Raw genomic sequence first — 18534 nt, forward strand, 5'->3', positions numbered from 1 at the left:
AATCTGCAGTAGTTTGTAACTATAACAGGCAGAGTCCAAACAACATCACGTTCTTTGATTTGAAATACTTGCTAATGAAAGCTGGAATTCATGGGGCACTGTGGAACTTAGAAAAACATTTCCCCAACATTGCTACATCACTACATTTGATCACAACATCACTACATGCGATGAAGAAACAATTCACAGTGAATATGTTCGTTTCCAACAAAATGTTTTAACTGTCCCATGCTGGTCTCTGGTCTGTTGAAGATGGGGAACTGGGAAGTCAGAACATAATAAAATTGAGGAACTCCACCTTGCTGACACAAAAACTTTCAACATAATAATGGTTCTATGGGTTTGATTAAGGGACCTTTAACTTCAGATCCTGATTTGTAGAAGCTTGCCTATACTTGACCTGAAAGCCAAGTGCCACCATTAGCCTGTAGCTAATATCCACCGAAACTTAATGCCTCATGTCATCTTCATTAGATATCATGCAGGACATGAGATTTGAGAAAATCTGATTATGTGTTTTATACTTGGAAACCTCAGGAGGTTTTAAAAGACTGTGATGAACATCATACAAAGGTTTAAGTCCCAAACAAACAGGACTAATAAACTAACCCTGCAATTTCTTTTGCAAGCCAAGCCAACTCTACAAGAAAGGAAAACAATTTTTTTTTTATTTTTATTTTTTAAATCATGACATTCTTTAACCCCACCTAAAAAAAAGGACTATAAATTTAATTAACTTTCTTGCTTTGACTGAAGACACTTAAAACTTCACTCTGATCAAAGGAGCAACTTGATCTCCTGTCAAACCAGAAAATTTCTGAACCACCTGTTCCCTTAAAGTTCTTCCCGAGAACTTCAGTGGGAAGGTGTTTACCATGATGAGTCTATAAAACACGTTTGGGCTTAGAAACAGGACAAAGGTTTTGGCGTTGGAAGGTACATGGCAGATGGGGGAGTGAGTCCCGTTCGCTTAAATAACAGTTCTTCCTTTCAACTGCAAAACTATCCTTTTGAAAAAAAACAAACAAACAAACAAATAAACCTATAAAACACACACACAAAAACACGGCAACCGATCACTGGAGAATTACCATTAGTATTTAAGCTTCGCCAGGTAATCACTTTGGACACCTCCTCGTAGTTTTTTGCCCAGGATGACAGAAAACAAGAGATAAGACACTACGTCAGCTTTCCCCCAGCAGGGATCACGAGCAGTCAGACACGCTTTCCTGGAAGAGGAAGAAATAAGGGGCATCACTCAAGTATCTGGGATCAATTAGGCAACTGAGCTTAACTTAATGAACCGGGAAGTCAAGCTTGAGGAGCTCTGGAGTGCTTGTGCGTTTTGTTATTAAACAAAGCCTACTGGCAACGAAAAGGCAAACAGGCATTAGTGCAGAGCTCAGCCCTCGCAGTTAACGATGTGCGGAGATTAGGAGTTCTGTTTCGCGCCTCGCCAATCCTCCACGCTCCGCAGCTCGCGCTCCGCCGCCCCCACAGCACACAGCACACACAGCACACAGCACACACAGCACACACAGCACACACAGCACACAGCACACACAGCACACACAGCACACACAGCACACACAGCACACACAGCACACCGCTCGCCCCTCATCGCGCGGCTCCGCGCTCACCTCCCCTGGCCGCGGCCTCCCCCGCCTCCCAGCGGTGCCACCTCGGCGGCCTCCCCGCCGCGCCCGGACTGATTGGCGGAGCGCGGCCGGGTCCCACCCGCCAGAGGCGGGCACAGGGCACCTGCCGCGCCAGCAGCTCGCCGCCGTCCTGGGAGCCGGGCAGTGCATGGGGCGGGAGGGCGCTCGGGGAGCGGGACAGCAGTTCTCCGTACCGGTGAGGGGCAGGGCCGAGGGGCGGCCACTCCCTGTGTACCCGAGGGCATCTCCGGAGGGTCGACGGCGGCGCCGGTGAATGCGTCCGGCGGGCGGGCGCCGGGTCGGCAGCGCGGTGGGGCCGAGCGGGGGCGGAGGAAAGTGATGAGAAGTTGAGGGAGGACGGAGCGAGGGTGCCCTCTCCTCGGCCCGCGCCGCAGGGACAGCCCGGCAGCGCGGCAGGTGCAGCAGAGCCGGAGAGGAGGGGACAGGCGGGCCCGGCGCTCCCGGCGCCGCAGCGGAGGGGCTCCGGCGGGAGCAGGGCCTCACCTCAGGCCGGGCCGGACGGAGCTGCGCACCCTGTTCGGCTGAAGGGGAAGAGCTGCAGCGGAGCGCCGGTCGTCGGCTTATTACCAGAGGCAGCGACGCGGAGAAACGGCCCCCGAGGAGAGAGCGGTGAGGGAGCTCGGGAACTGCCCGCGGGCAGCGGGAGGGGCCCGGCTCCTGCAGCCCCGAGGCGGAGGGCTCGCTGCCTGGGCGGGAGGAAGGAGAGGGCGGCTCTCGTGTCACCTTGCCGCTCGCTCAGTTCTCCCATCAGTCCGTCCTCGCCTCGCACCGCCGCGCTGCGGAGGGGTCTGAGGAAGGGAGGGTAGCGGGGAGAGCCGCGTGCTGGGGAGAGCGGAGCCGCAGGGGACGGGGCCGTGGGACGCGGCGTCCCGCAGCGGCGGGAGCGGTGCAGAACGGACGCGTTGCCCTTGTGGGGTGCCGAGAGGGTTTGAGGGCGAAAAGGGGTTTTTCGTCTCCCTCCGCCCCTAGGCGCTGCCCTGAGCGGGGCTTGAAGGGAGGAAGTCCGAAGGCGGGCACCGCACCTGCGAGGCACGGCCGCGTGACGCACGGCCGCGAGGCGGGAGCGGTCCCTCGCCACAGCGGGCAGTGCGGGCTGAGGCCAACCAGCGGCCGCCTCGCCCGGCAGGTGCGCGTCCCACTCGGAGCTGGAAAGGGCCGCCGACGCGTGCTGCTGTCCGAGCTGTGCCGCGGCCGAGGGGACGCGCTGGGGAAAAGTTTAGAGAGCGAAGTAAGCGGCGGCGGGGCGGGCTGGGTGGGAAACGCCGCAGCTCGGCGTTACCTGGGAGCGGGGCGGGGTGTGGGGCTGCTCCCTTCGGGCTATTGCTGCCGCTTATACGTTAACTAGATGGCGTGGTTTTCTGGCCCCTGGTTTTGTAATGAGGGGCCGTCATCGACAGACGCCCTGAAGTTGTGTGTTATGTAAGCCTGGGGACGCCCGGCGTTTCCTTCCCTTCTCGTTACGGACCTGTGCGCGGGTGCTGGGCCTGCGAGCTGTCCCGCCTGGGACCGGTCCCTCCTGCGCACAGTTGGCGGTGAATGCGCTCAGGTTCGGCCCGAGCTGCCCGGCCTGGGAGGAACAACACTGCGTGAGTGCTGCCGAACCGCCCTGCTGCCTTTGGAAAGGAAGACGAGGGCTTAGCCTGAAGTGTGCACTGAACGGGTCAGCCGAGTCACGGTATTTAGGCAGATGCTAAACGGTATCTTGTCTTTTATGAGTAGTTTTAGTATGACTATGGAACAATAGGAAAGGGTGAAGAAAATAAATAAGGCTTGAGCTATTTGGTGTGCTCGTTGGAGTTGCCTCAGGAAGAAGAGCAGTGGATGAGTTCAGTGGAAGAGGTTCTTAAAGGGTTTTCTCCCATGCACCTTGATAGCTGTGTTTTTTGTACTTAGATTGGGGGACTTGATCTGGGAATTAATTCATGAGATGTCGGTTGTTTCTATATTTTACAAATGGTCAGGGTTACGTTTCCTATCTGGAACGGCCTGCCTGCTTTTCCAAGCAGTTATCACACAAGGTCACTTATGTATTTTAGCTGAGCTAGTTTTATAGCACTGACACAACGTTGTCTGCTGTTAACCTTTACTTCACATTTCCTTGTTTTTGTTCTTCTATTTCAGCCATTGATCCAGACTGGATACTGCATTGACATTATTATTTTTTGTAAGCTACTAACCAATTCATGCTAGAGTTCTAAATTCTTTCAGATGGCTTCCATACAGTTATGAACTGCTCTTGTTGGAAGAGTTAGTTGTGAAATGTTAGGCAGTAAATGCCTGGCTTGAAGCGCTTGTTTTGTGTGTGACCTTTGTGCAATGTTTTGCCACCAACTGAAGTTATTTGCATGAAACAAGAAAATGGTATCACTTCGTGTCTGTTAAGTGTATGGACTGCAAGGTGGGACTTTATATATACCCCTTATGTTTCATGTTCTTAAAGCACTGAGCAGTTGTGTTATTTTGAAATAAGGTTTGGATGGGAAAACCTATGGGGCTAACATAGGGTGGAATGGAGATTCAGAGACGGTGTTGTCTCCTGATTCTGCCTAGGGCTGAACTCTGCAGGAGTCTCCTCCCCACCTGTGCAAGCAGGGTGGTGGGCAGCTGCTGCACCAGGGCACTGATGACTTAGCAGCGGGTCAGGTCTGTGCACTGGTGGCACCTCCCATCTGATGACAGCTGCTGGCGCTTATAGTTCACCGGATTTGGGATTAAGGAAGGGAGGGCTTGATTTGGGATTGGTAACCTATAATGAACAGGTAATTTAGTTACTGTTTAGAGAAACTGGAGGAAGTAGAGACTACCATGTCAATGAGATGTCTTATTTACCACATCTAGAACACTTGACAGGTTTTGTTGTAAGTCTCGTTGACTCTTTGGAATAATAGTGATCATAATGGATTTACTTAAAGGAGTTGTACTGGCATAGTAAATGAATGCCAGAAAGTGCTATCAATCATGACAACATAGTCAACGTTTGTAGTGAACTTTGCCATAATTTTTTTTGCTGTATGTAATTTGCTATGGATGGAAATTGATTGATTTCTAGCAATTTATTTAATTTCCAGGGTTAGGAAAAAAGAATTATCAGTCATTTTCCTGTGGCAGATGTGTTACTACGTATGTAGGATTCCTTACCCACAGGACAGTGGTAAGCCTCATCATCTGCAGAATGGTGCCACTGAGCATGGTCCTGTGTGGGGCCATTTTTGTACTTGCCGGGCATTGCACAGGAAATGTGTTTAAGGAAGCACTAGCAATTCAGATATGTTTGACAATTATGCTAATTGTAATTAAAATCATATTCTGACTTCATTCTTTTCTGATTGACCTTCCTGAACATGAAATACATCACTTCCGGCTTCAGCAGCTAAACATTTTATTGCCTTACCTTCATGTTTTCCATTCTGGGCTCATTAGGGCTCTTCTTTTCATGCCAATGTGTTAGTCAGCTTCCTTCCTTTTGTATTGTACCAAGGACTCCCCATCAGCTTACTTCATCTTGAATGAGCTCCTTATCAGTTATTTACTAGAAAAATCCAACAGGAGCTTTAAAAGCTGTTGAGATGTTTGTTGTAAGATGATATTGAAGGAGTGCTTACTAAATTAAATCGCTCTTCTCTGCAGATCTTAACGGAAACGCTTTTATTGCTGTTTCAGTATTATAGAGTGGCGTTTAAGAAGGGAATTGTCTTAGGAATGCCAATACATTAGAAGCATTTGGAGTTATTTCTTCTCTCTTGGGGTTTTATCCTTTTAAGAGTTTTTAGCATGGATTTATTTATTTCTTAAACAATACTTTGATCTGTATGTTTACAGAAAAGGTATTACAGAGGTTTTCCCCCAAGGTTGGCAGCATTTGCACTGAATTTTCAGACCTTGTGACATGTAAGGGTTCATGAACCCTTCACAAAATAGTTCTGCTCTGTCATGGTTTGTAACATCTGGGATGTACGCATCTTAAAGCTGAGTGTGTGAGGTAATGCAATCACTACTTACCGGGAAAAAGTCTCAAATGTGTTGGAACTTTCTAAATAAAATCTCTTGGGAATTGATTGCTGTTTTTTGCACCAGTTTCTTACAAATTTTTGTTGGTTTTTTTTTCTGTATAATATTTTGTCATCTAATAGAAGAAGGATTTTTGGTTACCAAAAGTCCCAGTCAGCTTTCCTTTTTGCTCTGGTATGTACTGACACCATGATATTTCTTCTTATTTTTATTTTGCTAGTTATATGATGGATTTTTGTAGCAGTTCTCTATTTGGAGCCAGTGTATTGGAGAAGAAGTGAGTCCTCTTGGAAGCTTTTAAGATTTTATTGGTTTTAACTTGCAATCCTAGGTGTTCTTAATCCCAAAACATAGGAAGAAGTGACATAAAACCTATGGTTTTATAGAATGATACACTCATATACCTGTGACTAAGGGACATGCATACCATGCTGATTGATTTTTGTACTATTGGAAACAGTATATTCTAGATCAGTTAAAAGATACCCTCCAACTTAAAAAAAAGATGACCCTGTCGTGTAACAATTGTGATTTAAGGAGCTGAAGAGTTGAAAGGCAATGTAGGTGCTTGTTTTCTAAATAGAATTGTAATAAGTCAGGTTATCTCCAGCTATTGCAATTCATCTTAAGCAGCACAGTTGTCGTGCAGATAATTTTGTGTAGTGGAATAAGTACAGCTTTCTTCTTTGCTCTGTTCTTCTATGAATGGATTGCTCAGATTTATGAGAAGTTAGTGACTTAAGACTGTTCTTCCTTCCTACTAAGAGACTGAAGGGAGAATTTAATGAGAAGTGCTGGGCCAAGTTCAGGTTTTGAAGTGAGTTGGAGATGAGCCTTGATGCCCTGGGAAAACAACGTGCTTTTTAGAAGAAGAAAACAATTTGACAGAGATTCTTTAAGTGTATTTAAGAGGAGATTTTGATGTGAATGTGGAAGGTGGAGTTCCTTAATTTAAGACACTGTTCCATTAAGGAAATAATTTTCAACCATAATTCTACCATAAATCTGATGCAAGTTGATATTTCATACGTTTGTTACACGTGATTGAGTGCACTGTTCTAACAGTGTTCAAATATTACATCTGTAATTTGAGGACTGGGAGAGGAGTGCATTTTAATCGGTCCTAACATCCAAATTTGGTCATCTCTTTAATTTCCCAGCTTGGAAGTCATTTGACTTTCATGGCAGTCAAATGAATAAGGCTTTGTAATTTAATGCCAATGACATCAATTTGTAAAATGCAAGTTATTAAAGAGGAAGCTGTAACAGTTTCTAACAAAAGCATGGCTGGTGCTCATGTTGCTTCTTATCTCCTTAACTTCCTTGTCAGGACATCTTTGTTATCCCCCGATTTAATGTTTCAAATGAGAGATTTTCAAGTTCTGAGAAAAATCAGGTATTTCCGAGTTTACCTTATGAGATGCATCAAAGAAGTAGATCTGTCTGAATGAAATGTGGGTTAAAGCCAGGAATTTTGGACAGAGCAGTGCTGCAGAGAATTGGAAAACTTATACAGCATGTAGATGAACAGCTTGCTTTTAAGGTTGGAATTGGAAGTACAGCTGAGAAGCTTGTATACAGCACCTGACCAATTCAGTGTGGTTAGTTGTGTTTTCTGGAGCTTCTATCACCTGGGATCTACTCTTTTGTATGCAGTTGTGCATTTTGCCTGTTGAAAACACTGTTCTGGGCTCATTGAGATTGTAGGTAGTAATTCATTTGGATCTCATTTGTTTCAGGGGAAGAAATCCTTCTTCCCCCCCTCCCCCCCCATCCCCATAGTTTCATTAAAATGTTATTGTCTAAGATGAAACATGGTAAAGAGATGCAAGGAATTACAGTGCAAATGCAGTAGATGTGCCAAGTACATTAATGTTTCATATTCTTGGGAAGTAGATAATGAAATACTATTTTAAAAGAGTAATTAATTGGTTTCTCCCTTACTATTCTCAGTAGCCATTACTAAGCTGCAGTAATGGTTTATTTTATCGTTTTCAGATTAATAAGCATCACAACTTTCTTATGGGGTAGCGGTTAGAGGATATAGGTGGTGTATGCAGGTGACTAGAGTTTTATATATTTGCTTGCAGAGTAATCAGTTTCACTTCAACTCATAAGTGCTAGCTTGAGTGCTGAAACATTGAATTTGGACTTTAGCAGTGGTATCTTTTAAGTGCGTCTTTGACTTGAAGGCTGTTGCCGCTGAAGGTCTCAGAAGTGACAGTAGTCAGGGCAGAGCATGTGCTGCAGATAGCAAGACTTCTGCAGCAATTTCACTTTGGAGAATCATGGACTGAACCAATTGTGGTGCTTACAGAGTCAGCAGGTGCACAGAACTGCTGAACTGCTGCCTAGAAGGGTCACTGGGTGTTCTTACAGGGTTCCACTCAATACAGGATTGTTGGCAAGGTATGAAGGGGTCAACTGTGGCTTTTTCACCTGAGTTCCAAATACATCTGAGGATGGAAATTCCACAGCCTCTCTCATAACCTTTTATGGCACTACTTGTCTGAGGGAAAAAAAAATTCTCCAGTGCCTGTCTGAACTTGTTAAGCTGCAGTTTGTGTCCACTGTTTCCTCCACTAATAGTAAACAGACAGCAAAGGAGTCCAACATCGGCAAGGTGGGTTGGATGAGCTAGAGAAAGCGTGTATTCTGATCACAGCTTTTCTAAAAAACAAAAACAAACAAAAAAATGTTCCTACCAGTTTGCCACTTGATAGTGAAGCAGCATTTGCATCTGAGCCTGATGGTCCTGAGGGCATCTGCTAAAATTGCGTTGCCCTGGCTGCAAAAGCTCGTGTTGTAAGAGGTGCATTGATTCTTCACACAAGAAGTGTGCTGTACTGGTACTCTGTGGCATGAGCTACAGGCCATGTAAATCTTGCTGCTACTCTATACCTTGCTGTAAAATGAGATCTGAATCTCTTCAGTTTTCTACTGGGGTTCTCTTCTACTAAGCTTGTTATGCCTGAGGGACAATGGAGAACTCATTATTTAGACCACTGTCTAAATAAAAGGCATATACTAATGTGCTATTAATACAAAGTTTTATTGTGGGATTAGATCCTTGATTAAACCTTGTTGGTCACTGGAAGAATGTTTTTGCCTGTCCTGGGATATTTCAGTGAGATCAAAGAAACTGAATCTTCAGAAGTGTGTTTGTATGTATGGTGTTTGATAGTTGGGCACAGAAATATCTCAAAAAACTGAGCAAAGCGCTTGTGGGAAGTTCTCTTTGTAGAAATTGTTTGGCCCAGCAATCAGTGATGGGATGATATTGGTTTCTTGACTGGATATGCCAGCATGGTGTTTGGGGAAAAGGTACTGCTTCTGGAGTCTGAAAGTCTGCAAGCAAGCTTGATGATAATATAAATATTGGGAGATCTTGAATGGAAACTCACGGAAGCACATTTGTATGGCAGCTTAAAGTTGCACTCTTCAACCATTTGTAGCAATGTATCTCTAACTACTGCGCCTTGTGGTACTTTAGCAAGTGTGTAATTGATTTGTCAGTTAGCTTTATTTTCATGACAGCACACTCAAGATGGGGAGGCTCTGAATAAATTATTGTAATCTCACTTGTTGTACAGCCACAGAGTTGTTACCGTAACTTTTAGTCTATTTACCATTGAAATAACTTGATAACTACAGTCCTGCTGTATACTAAGAGAATGTGGTTGTTATAAATCACTATCCATGTTTGTTATTACACATGATAGTATTCAAGAAGTTGCAGTTGCTTTCCAGAAGTGGGGGAGGATAATCCCATCTTTTCACAGCCTGGTGGCAGTGGGTAAGTGCAGCTATTCCCATCGGGATGGTTTGTTGTATATTTGTTTTACACCTACACTGTCCTCTGTGAATCTTGGTCTTTGAAAGTGCAAATTATCTCTATCTCAACTCTCTGCAACTGTCAAATTTAAGTCTCTCTTTTTTTTTTTCGTTAATGTTTATAAATTAACCAATTGTATTTAATCCTTAGATCATCTTTCAGGACCTTCTTTCTTGTTTTTGTTTTGTTTAATAAAAACCCCAAACCTTATCTTTAGTCCTTTTCCTTTCTGAAGGTACAAGGCAGTTTTAGTCCACTACTGATATTAGAAATTGGCAGGAAGTTTTTGTGTATTTAAATATGTTTCTACAGCTACTGCAAAATAAAAAACAAGACTCGAGGTTTTTTAACTCTTGTGGGAGTGCAGTCTGCACCTCTTAAGAAGGTTTCTGAGTTGTATTGTCTTCTTTCATTCCAGTAGGACTTTTAGATTAGAGGCTATGAGCATTAGATTAGAGAAGAAGTTATGTACAGTACTTTCATCTTTATTCTTACTACCGAATTGTACTGGGAGATAGTTTGGAGCAGGCCTCATAAAGCACATGCAGCTCTGAAAGCTAAAAAGCAGTTCAAAACAAAACAAAAACATCTGTCTGTAAATGCACACGTTTCCAAAACAACTTACTAGCATCCACTCTGGATGTTGTTGGAATACAAGTTGTTGCTGCAGGTGATCTTAAGCAGCTCAATTAATTGAGCTGAGTTAGAGGAAAACATTTTTAAGAAAGAATTTTAGCTTAGAATGTTTCCCACTGCAGTAACAAGTGTTCTGTAGTGTTCCTTGCGAATCTGTTTGTGTGGCTTATTAAAATGTAATGATTTGCTATAGGATGAAGTCACAAACAGAACAAAGAAATAATTCAGTTCTTGTAGATGTCATGTGATGGCGTGACCGGGGAGAGCTTGTACCAAGCTGAAGCTCGCTGCAGGGAAGCATCCACCCAAAGGATTATCAAAGTTGGAACAAATTCCCAATAAAATGCTTGTTTCTGGGGATTGTGTTGCTTCATACCCTGAATCTTGTTTGAGGCAAATTTCATGCTTGCATGATCATAGTCCGTAGCTGTAGGCTTTGTTCCATCAAGTTTAATACAGAGTTCTGCACGTCTGTCTCCACCAACTGATGTGATGTATCCCTCTTTCTTTCTCTCTCTATGTAAGAGGATTTCTTCATTTTTTCCCACTTGATATGTGTACTTCTTGATCGTGCAGCATGAAGCGTGTTGTGATAACTGTGCTATTACTAGGGCTGTTCCTGGCACACAGTGTCATAGGTGCAGGGCCTTTATTTTCAAGCCAGTGAACAGCATCTTAGCTAGCACTGAGTCCCTGGGAAACACGGTGTGACCTTCTGACTTCTGTGTTAATATCCTTCCCCTCATGTCCCAACATCATTTCTGCTTGTCCTTGCGCAAAACAGCTGAAGTAAGTTGAGAAACAGTGCTTTTAGATTTCACTACTTAAGAAACAAAGTCTTCAGAACTTGAGGCGGCTCAGCCAGGGGACTCATCTTTTGGTACCAGAATACTGCATCTTCTGGGAGCTCTAAATGCTTGTAAGGAAGGTAGATAGTTTGGGAGAAAACAGGAGAACGTTTTTCTCTGTCAGATGTATCTACAAGGAATATGGATGTTGTACTTCAAAAGAGATGGCTTTGTTTTGCTGAATGTCGTCAGCAGTTAATTTTGTTGTTGGGGTGAAGTAACGGTAGCAAGGAAAAGACTGTCTAATATGGAGAGCAGATGCAGATGAAATTGAGCCATCAAACAAATTTGTTTGAGGGTACATGAGATTTGAAACACGCTTTTTGTTTCTCAGGTTTCTGCTCTGTGCTTCCTGTTTGTCCTGAGGATGATGGAGGACACAGTGGTCTGAAGAAAATGTGTATACTGATGTGCTATACTAATGGCCCATCAGCTGCACTGCCACACATCTTTACATGCTCAGCTTTGCTGTGTCCAAACCGATGCACTCAACCTGACATAAAGTGGTCTACTGCTGTCTCTGGTCTTTTCAGTTCTGGGTCTGCACTGGAGCTGCTGGCAGCCATGAGGCAAAGGGCCTGCTCTGCTCTGTGCAAGTCCTGCTGTGGGCCTAGGCCACCTCAAGACGGGCTGGGATTTTTGTTCTTGCAGCCCATGTAGGCCTGACCAAGCCTTACAAAAGATTTTGCAGTCACATTGAATTTTGGCAAAGAAGTTTATATCCAAATCAGTATTCGCAAATACTTCAGTTAGTCTGAAAGTAATGCCTTCTATTTATTTCTGTGGAAATGACAACAGATACGGAGAGTGCAATAACAATATCGGATAGAGCAAACTCTCGGCTACAAATTACTGCTTTTCAGCATAGTCACCGCCAGTAGCTATGCTTTTTTGCAAATGATGAACAAGAGTGTGCATGCTGTGCTTGTAAAATTGGGCATGGCCGTTTGGAACATCACTTACCTTTCACATCACTGTCACCACTGCTGAAACGCACCACCCACTGCCTCACTGTGCTAACGGTTGCTGGTTGGGTTCCAAGGTGCAGTGAGCATCAGCGAATATCAGTGGGTCTGTTTTTTTCCCCCATGAAGGATTTCAGTGCCACACCTTTGCTTCGTCTGCACTTCCATGTCAGGCGCTATTCTGTCAGACTGCCTCTCTGTTACAATCCATTTTTTTCCCCCAGCTCGCTCAGATGAAATCCTGTATTTGATTAAAAACCTAATATGCAAATAAAAAGTCATTACTGAAAAGGGCTTCATAAATTGCAGAGCATGTGAAATCCCTCTTTGTAACTGCTTTGCCGCTTTCATAACTAACACAGTAAGTCCGTGATGGATGCGTACAACAGAATGGCTATAAATCTTCCTCTCATCTGTAGCTGTGGCATTCTTGTAGTCATTGAAGTGCTTAAGTCATTGGGTAAGAATGTAGCAGTTCAAGAAATGGCTCAAAGCAAATGCAAAAGCCCCATCCCCGTGTATGTGCGCACAATTTCTTCCTAATCATTTCCACTGATTTCTTAATTTATTAATTTGGTCGAAACAGGCACTCATAGTTACAAACCAGATCTTACTACTTATCTAAAGCATTGCAACACAAAGTAAGTCATAGTGTGCACTTACCTCAGTAATTTGTTAGATCTTTTATATGAAAAACTTAAGGATACAAGTGCGAAGGTTCTGCAGTACTTCTTACCAGAATCTCTTCCCCAGTGTAGTTTGCTGTTTCAAGGCTCTGTACATCCACAGATTTCTGATGCTTTCATCTCTTACATCAAGTGGGTTGTCAATTAGTAGTAGTTACTTTCTAATCTTCCTATGCAATTTGCTGCCTGGAGTCAGTGTATGGGCTTGCTTTTCTTTAGCTCTTAAAGGTTTATGGCATATTTCCTATTACCTACAGGAAAGGTGCTTTATTGCAGCGTTACAGGCAAAGAACATAATTACAGTTGCCAGCTTTAGCACTTTAGGAATCAACTTGTACTCTTAGACTGGAGAAACAGTCTTGGTCTTATTCTCATCTGCTGTGTCACTTTAATAGTCTTCCAGTTTCTGTAATAATTTGCTCATTTTCTGAAATTTGCTATCATAGTTTGGTCGGTAAACATCATGTTGTAGCATTTCTGTATAGCAAGGCTTAGCAATGAATTCTGATGTGCGCTGGTATTAAATTGAGCGGGTCAGGAGTTTATTTTTCTTCAAAAGAGGTCTTGGAGTAAACTGCAAGTGATACTTATTCTTTTATTCATTCACTCTCTTCCATAGTTTACAGAACGCATTGCAGTCGTGTTCGTGTGTGTGTATGTTTTTGTATTTTTGTCTTTAATGTCAGCTGCTCGCTTGTGGCTGATAGAGCTAAGATTTGGTTTGGCTGCATGTGTTTTATTGCTGAATCATCCCATAAGCAGCATTAGAGAACCTTCTATTTGCTTTGGAATATTTTCTTCCTCTTTCAGTTTTACACTTAAGTGTAAGTGCTTTTTCTAAACTGTTCTTTGTTATCTTGAGCACGATAAAACACTTTGCTTACAGGGCCTTTGGTCATGCAACCAGCTATATAGGGCTTGGTGCAGTATTTGTTTAAGTGAAATGTTTACAAGCCTGTGATGGTTGGATACAATGTTTTATCTGTAAAACTATTTAATAACAGCTAAGGCAAACAGATTTGCACATGAAATAAGTAAACATCAATAGGATTTTGAATAGGCAGTACTGAACCAGGGCTTCAGTAAATCAGGTAGCATAGGTAATATGTCAGGTAACAACAGCCTGTTTCTTGAACTCATAAGCCACTGAGTGAAATAGATCTGTGACTTTTCTTCCTCTGGCTTCTGAAGATCTCCAGAAAGAGACTCCGCAGCCTCCGGGCAGCATGTGCCAGTGCTCCTGTGCCTGCACAGCACAGGTGTTTCCTGATGGTCAGAGGGAACTGTGTTCTGGGTTGTGTCTGTTGCTTGTTGTCCTGGCAGTGGGCATCATTTGGAAGATTCTGGCTTTGTCCTCTTTATACCTTCCCTTTAGATATTTGTTCACATTTGTGAAATCTACCCCTAGTCGTCCTCCAGACTGAAGAGTCTGAGCTCTCCCAGACTCTTCTCCTAGGAAAGGTACTCCAGTTCCTGGATCATATCGATTGTCCTTCAGCAGACACTCCCAGTATGCCCAGATCTCCCTTGTACAGAGGAGCCTAGAGCTGGCCCCAAAAGTCCAGGTATGACTTAATGGATGCTGAATGGAGGGGAAAGATTATCTTGTGGCCAGATTTTGCCCAGTGTAGCTCAGGAGAGCGGTAGCCTTCACTGTGACAAGGGCACTGCTGACTCATTTAAGATTCTTATGATTGCTATGTATTCCATTTTACATAATGGAGATTAGTATGAGGGCTGCTCCAAAAGTAATACCTTTTATTTTATGATGTTGGCCCAGATAATAATGTAGAATAAGGGCTGGAATGTCATGGTTTTGTGGTGTTGCTGTCAATATTCCACATTATAACATCATGTGCAGTATGGATCATTCATGCTCCAGTTCCGTAGAATGGCAGCATCCTGAATACTCAGCTCTCAGAGAAGAACTACATATCCCAGGGGACGTTGCGGTCAGAGATAAGTCACGGGAGGAGGACATATATAATCTCACTCCCAGGCTGGATTTCTCTCTCTCTCTCTCTCTCTCTTGGACTCTCGGAGGGAAGCATTCCAGCCATGTTGCCTAGAGTTCACAGTAGGCCTCTTGGTTTTCGGGGACACTCTCTCTCTGTTTTGTTCGATTTATTAGCCTCAATCATATTGTATTATATTGTGTTATCTTGTATTCCGATATCATATTTAGTAAAATAAGTTTTCCTCCTTAGATTGCTGCCACTGTTCTTTTTTCCCATTCCCCTTTTCCCTTCATTTCCAGGCCAGGGGACCCTACGGGGCAGCTACCCTTGTCACGGGCACAGGTAAATCTAGGTAACCCGTGACAGTGTCAGAGGTGGATGTTGCTGGTATAGCAGTAGAGGCTGAGCCTTCCCACCAATATTCTGTTATTGAGTCCTTCCATGTGGAAAAAATGGCATCCATTCACATTCATCAGTGCTTGCTGAATGCTTATGGAAACCAAACTAAATGTAAGCACAGTGAGGCAGTGGGTAGTGGATGGTACGTTTCAGCAGTGGTAGACAACAGCCTCCCCTGTTCTGCATTTCCCAGTATGGAATTTCCATCAGATTTGCAACTTAAATGTGTTTAATCACTGATAAAATACATCTCATTTCTTTGTTCAAAAAAGCTCTCTGTTTTTCTGCCTTTTGTTCTAATTGGTCCTGATGATTAATGTGTTATTTTCAAGTGTTCATGACACTAAAAGTAGGGTTTTTATTCTTTCTAAAATATTGAGTTTTATATGGCAAACTGATAGTAAAGAGAGAGGAGAATGCTCTTAGCAAGGCTCAAGGAATAAATCAGTACATTGCCTGAACTCTGGTTTGCAGTAAACACTGCTTTCTGAAGTGCATGTAAATCTCAAATTTCCCTCTTTTTGGTAATTATACTTCTGTGATGCACCTCTTTATCTTACCACTCACACTCAGGCTGTGCTGATCAGCATTTGCTCTTGGGTTTGCAGAGGTGGAAATCTAGTGTGTAGTCATATCTGTTAAATTGTAATTAGTAATTGGAAACCTTCAGGTAAGATGAGAGCTGGAGGCTGGGAGGATTGTTTCTTTGCTGTCAGTGCGGTGCTGCTGCTTCACACGAAGGGCACCTTGGTAGGCACGGGCCCTGGGCTTGACCTGGCTGCCCAAGTGGGCCTTAGCAAATCTGAAGAAAGGCTGAAAGGGTCTGGAAAAAGTTACTGCCATCACAGTACCCTAAACTTCACTTGCTGCTTTGGAAGAGGAACATTGTGTGGTATCAGTGAATAAGAAGTATTACTTTTATACAGTTTTCTATTGTACATGTAAAAGTAAATGGCTGTTGTGCACTTTTAAGAGTATTTACCACTACTGCTCATTTTGAATTGAAGTTATGCTGCATGCCAAAGTGCTTCAGAGCCTCTTTGGCTTCTAGAACTGATGGTGCCAGTGAAGAACCCACTGAAAATTGCATTGCTGCCTTGAAAATGAGGGTTTCTATGTGATTCAGAAATAGATGGGTATGCAGGTAGATGGTGGAAGGAAGCAGAGGAGAAGTCTGAATTTCAGTTAAAGGGTGGCTGGCATATTATTAAGGATTGGCAGAAAATCTTACCTTCAGTATGTTTACCAGTGCTGCAACTGATTGCTGCATGAGTTATTAATTTGAATTGATTTTAAAAATCATTTTTAGAATTGAAGTACAAGCGTAATATTCGTTCAGCTTTAATAGTATGCATTTAAACTTTAAGAATTTCCTTGTGTAATTCATACAAGCTTAAATGTTCCTTGATTTCTTTGTTTCCAAGTCTTCCTGTATCAGGTTGTGAGTAAAACTCTGACTTCTTATCTGCATAGTCACATTTCCTGTTCTCAGTTCTGCTTTGTCCTTCAGCATGAATAGGAAAATGTGCTTTCCAAAGAACTAAGTCAGGATTTAGATCTCCTGGTCAGCAGAAAGCATCCTTCCAGCAGTTTTTTCAGTAGGAGCTTGGTTTTCTGTAGCTGTCATTCAAACTTGTGCTTTCTCTTTAATTAAAAAAAGACAACCCTGCGTGTAGGCCGTAATTTTGTGAGAAGCCATCGGAATAGGTTTAATGTTTAACTTCTTGGTATTTCTTTAACTTCCCATAGCCAAACCCTTTACAGACAGCAGTTGCTTTTACTCACATAAAGTTGCTTCTTCAGTCTCCTTTTTCTCCATGCTTGCTCATGCTTTTGGGGCTTTTTGTCTTAAGACTAGTAATGGTTTCAATTCAATAGTTGCCTCAGTAATTTTTAAAATGACAAAAAAAAAAGTTTTTTTCTTTTTTATTCTCATACTTAACGTATATCCTTATCCTGTAAAAGGATGCCAGCTTAGACACCCAAAGATCTTCTTTAATGAAGGCAAAGCCTAGGCAGAAGGTGGAAAATGTTTTTGTTTTTTTAAGTATTAAGGGGAAATATGTCATCCTTTGGCTTCTTTTTCTCCTTACTGTAAGGACAGCTGATGATTTCTTTTAATATAGGATCCAGCAGCAGAATGCATTTACATCAGATGTTGATTTTTCATTATTTTAGGAAGCGGTTTATTCTGGTCAAGCGCAGTGTAAGAATGATGCCTGTTGGTCCCAGTAAAAGCAGGACTCTTACTGGGTATTTCTCTAATACTGTTGCACGTTTTGTATCTCTGTGGTTTGGCAGTTCCTGTGCATGTGTGAAAAGAAGGGTTCCATAATACGTTTTGAAATGTGGTTTTTATTGGTTCTGAGTAGAGACAGGAACGTATGTCACAAAGATCCAGGGAATTGTGTCATTTACAATCCTTGATCCCACAGAAAGGGAAAAATCGATGTTTCATAAACTGCCAGTAGATGTGGTGACATCATGTTAGCTGGCCTAGTGCTTTATAGGAGCTTTGTGAACGTTAAACCATCCCATATGGTTTTACTTAAAGTAGTGCTGTAGACTGAGGGCAGGGATGGGAAGAGATGGTGTGATATTCTAATTGTCCCAAGGAAGTGCAGCTTTATGCCGCGTGGCTTTTGGTGGCGTGTGCGTGACGTAAGCTGTGGAGAACAGGCCTTGGAGCTAAGGATTGTATCTTTCTGTTTGTTAGGACGTGCTGTGCTCCAGCCTGTATCAGGTCAGGAGATCAAAGTGCACCACAGAGTGCTTGCATCTGGCAGCCTGTTGGATCATGGCTCACCTTTAGGCTGCTGCTACTGTAGATTTGCAGTAATCTTAGAAACATGAACTCTTTCTGCATTTCCCAGTGCGTTTACTGTTTTGTAATATCCCTCCTGTTGGCAGAAGCAGTACCTTAAGGTACCACGGGCATGCTTTTGGCATGAGGAGTGTAGTCAATAATGCTTTTTTTCCAAGTTTGAATAATCACTTTTCATTGATAAATGGTTTATATTTCAAACAAAACTTACCCAATGGTTGTTATCCTCCAACGCTGTTGATCAGCATGGTGCTGCTAATGATGGTTGAACGTGACTTGTTTGTCTGAGCTGTGGATGTTGTACCAGGCCTATGTTCTTTACTGGTACAGCCCCTGAAGCCTGAAGTCTGTGAGCATGTGGGTGGGAGTGAAGCTCGGTGTTAAGTGGAGTGATTAACAGTGCCTGGTCTGGGTATGTCCTTCCAGTGAAGGAAGCTGAGCTCTGTGGAGAGCTGCGGTTTTATAGAGAGCCAGCAGTGAAAGCAAAGGCTTGAACTGAAAAGTCAGTTTAGTGCTTTAAACACAGCCTGGTAGGTCAGAAGGTTTTGCTGTAGATGTAACAATGGAAAAAATAAGTAATATAGTACTGGACTTCTGTTTTTCTTGATGTTGGATGTCATCATTCATTTTGTTTTTGTCACAGCTTTAATAGTTTTTAAGAAAAAAATCAAGAGGCAAGCTGTTTCTCAAATAGGA

General features: G+C 43.2%; 1 protein-coding gene across 6 annotated transcripts in view; it reads left to right on the forward strand.

The window, feature by feature from the left end:
- The first annotated feature begins 1788 nt into the window (after window positions 1–1788).
- UGT8 (UDP glycosyltransferase 8) overlaps window positions 1789–18534 on the forward strand; it is a 46038-nt gene continuing 29292 nt past the window's right edge. The window contains exon 1 of one of the 6 annotated variants that reach the window (XM_072335806.1): window positions 1789–1854. Coding sequence is in view for 1 of the 6 variants with exons in the window: in XM_072335801.1 (XP_072191902.1) it covers window positions 3367–3376 (10 nt within the window). In the remaining 5 variants the exon portion in view is untranslated. Of the gene's footprint in view, window positions 1929–2153; window positions 2289–2770; window positions 2908–3074; window positions 3377–18534 lie in introns of those variants that run through there. The other 5 variants (XM_072335803.1, XM_072335802.1, XM_072335804.1 and 2 more) reach the window with 5 other exon arrangements.

This window comes from Excalfactoria chinensis, chromosome 4 (assembly GCF_039878825.1).
Source record: "Excalfactoria chinensis isolate bCotChi1 chromosome 4, bCotChi1.hap2, whole genome shotgun sequence".
In the NCBI taxonomy this organism is placed as follows: Eukaryota; Metazoa; Chordata; class Aves; order Galliformes; family Phasianidae; genus Excalfactoria; species Excalfactoria chinensis.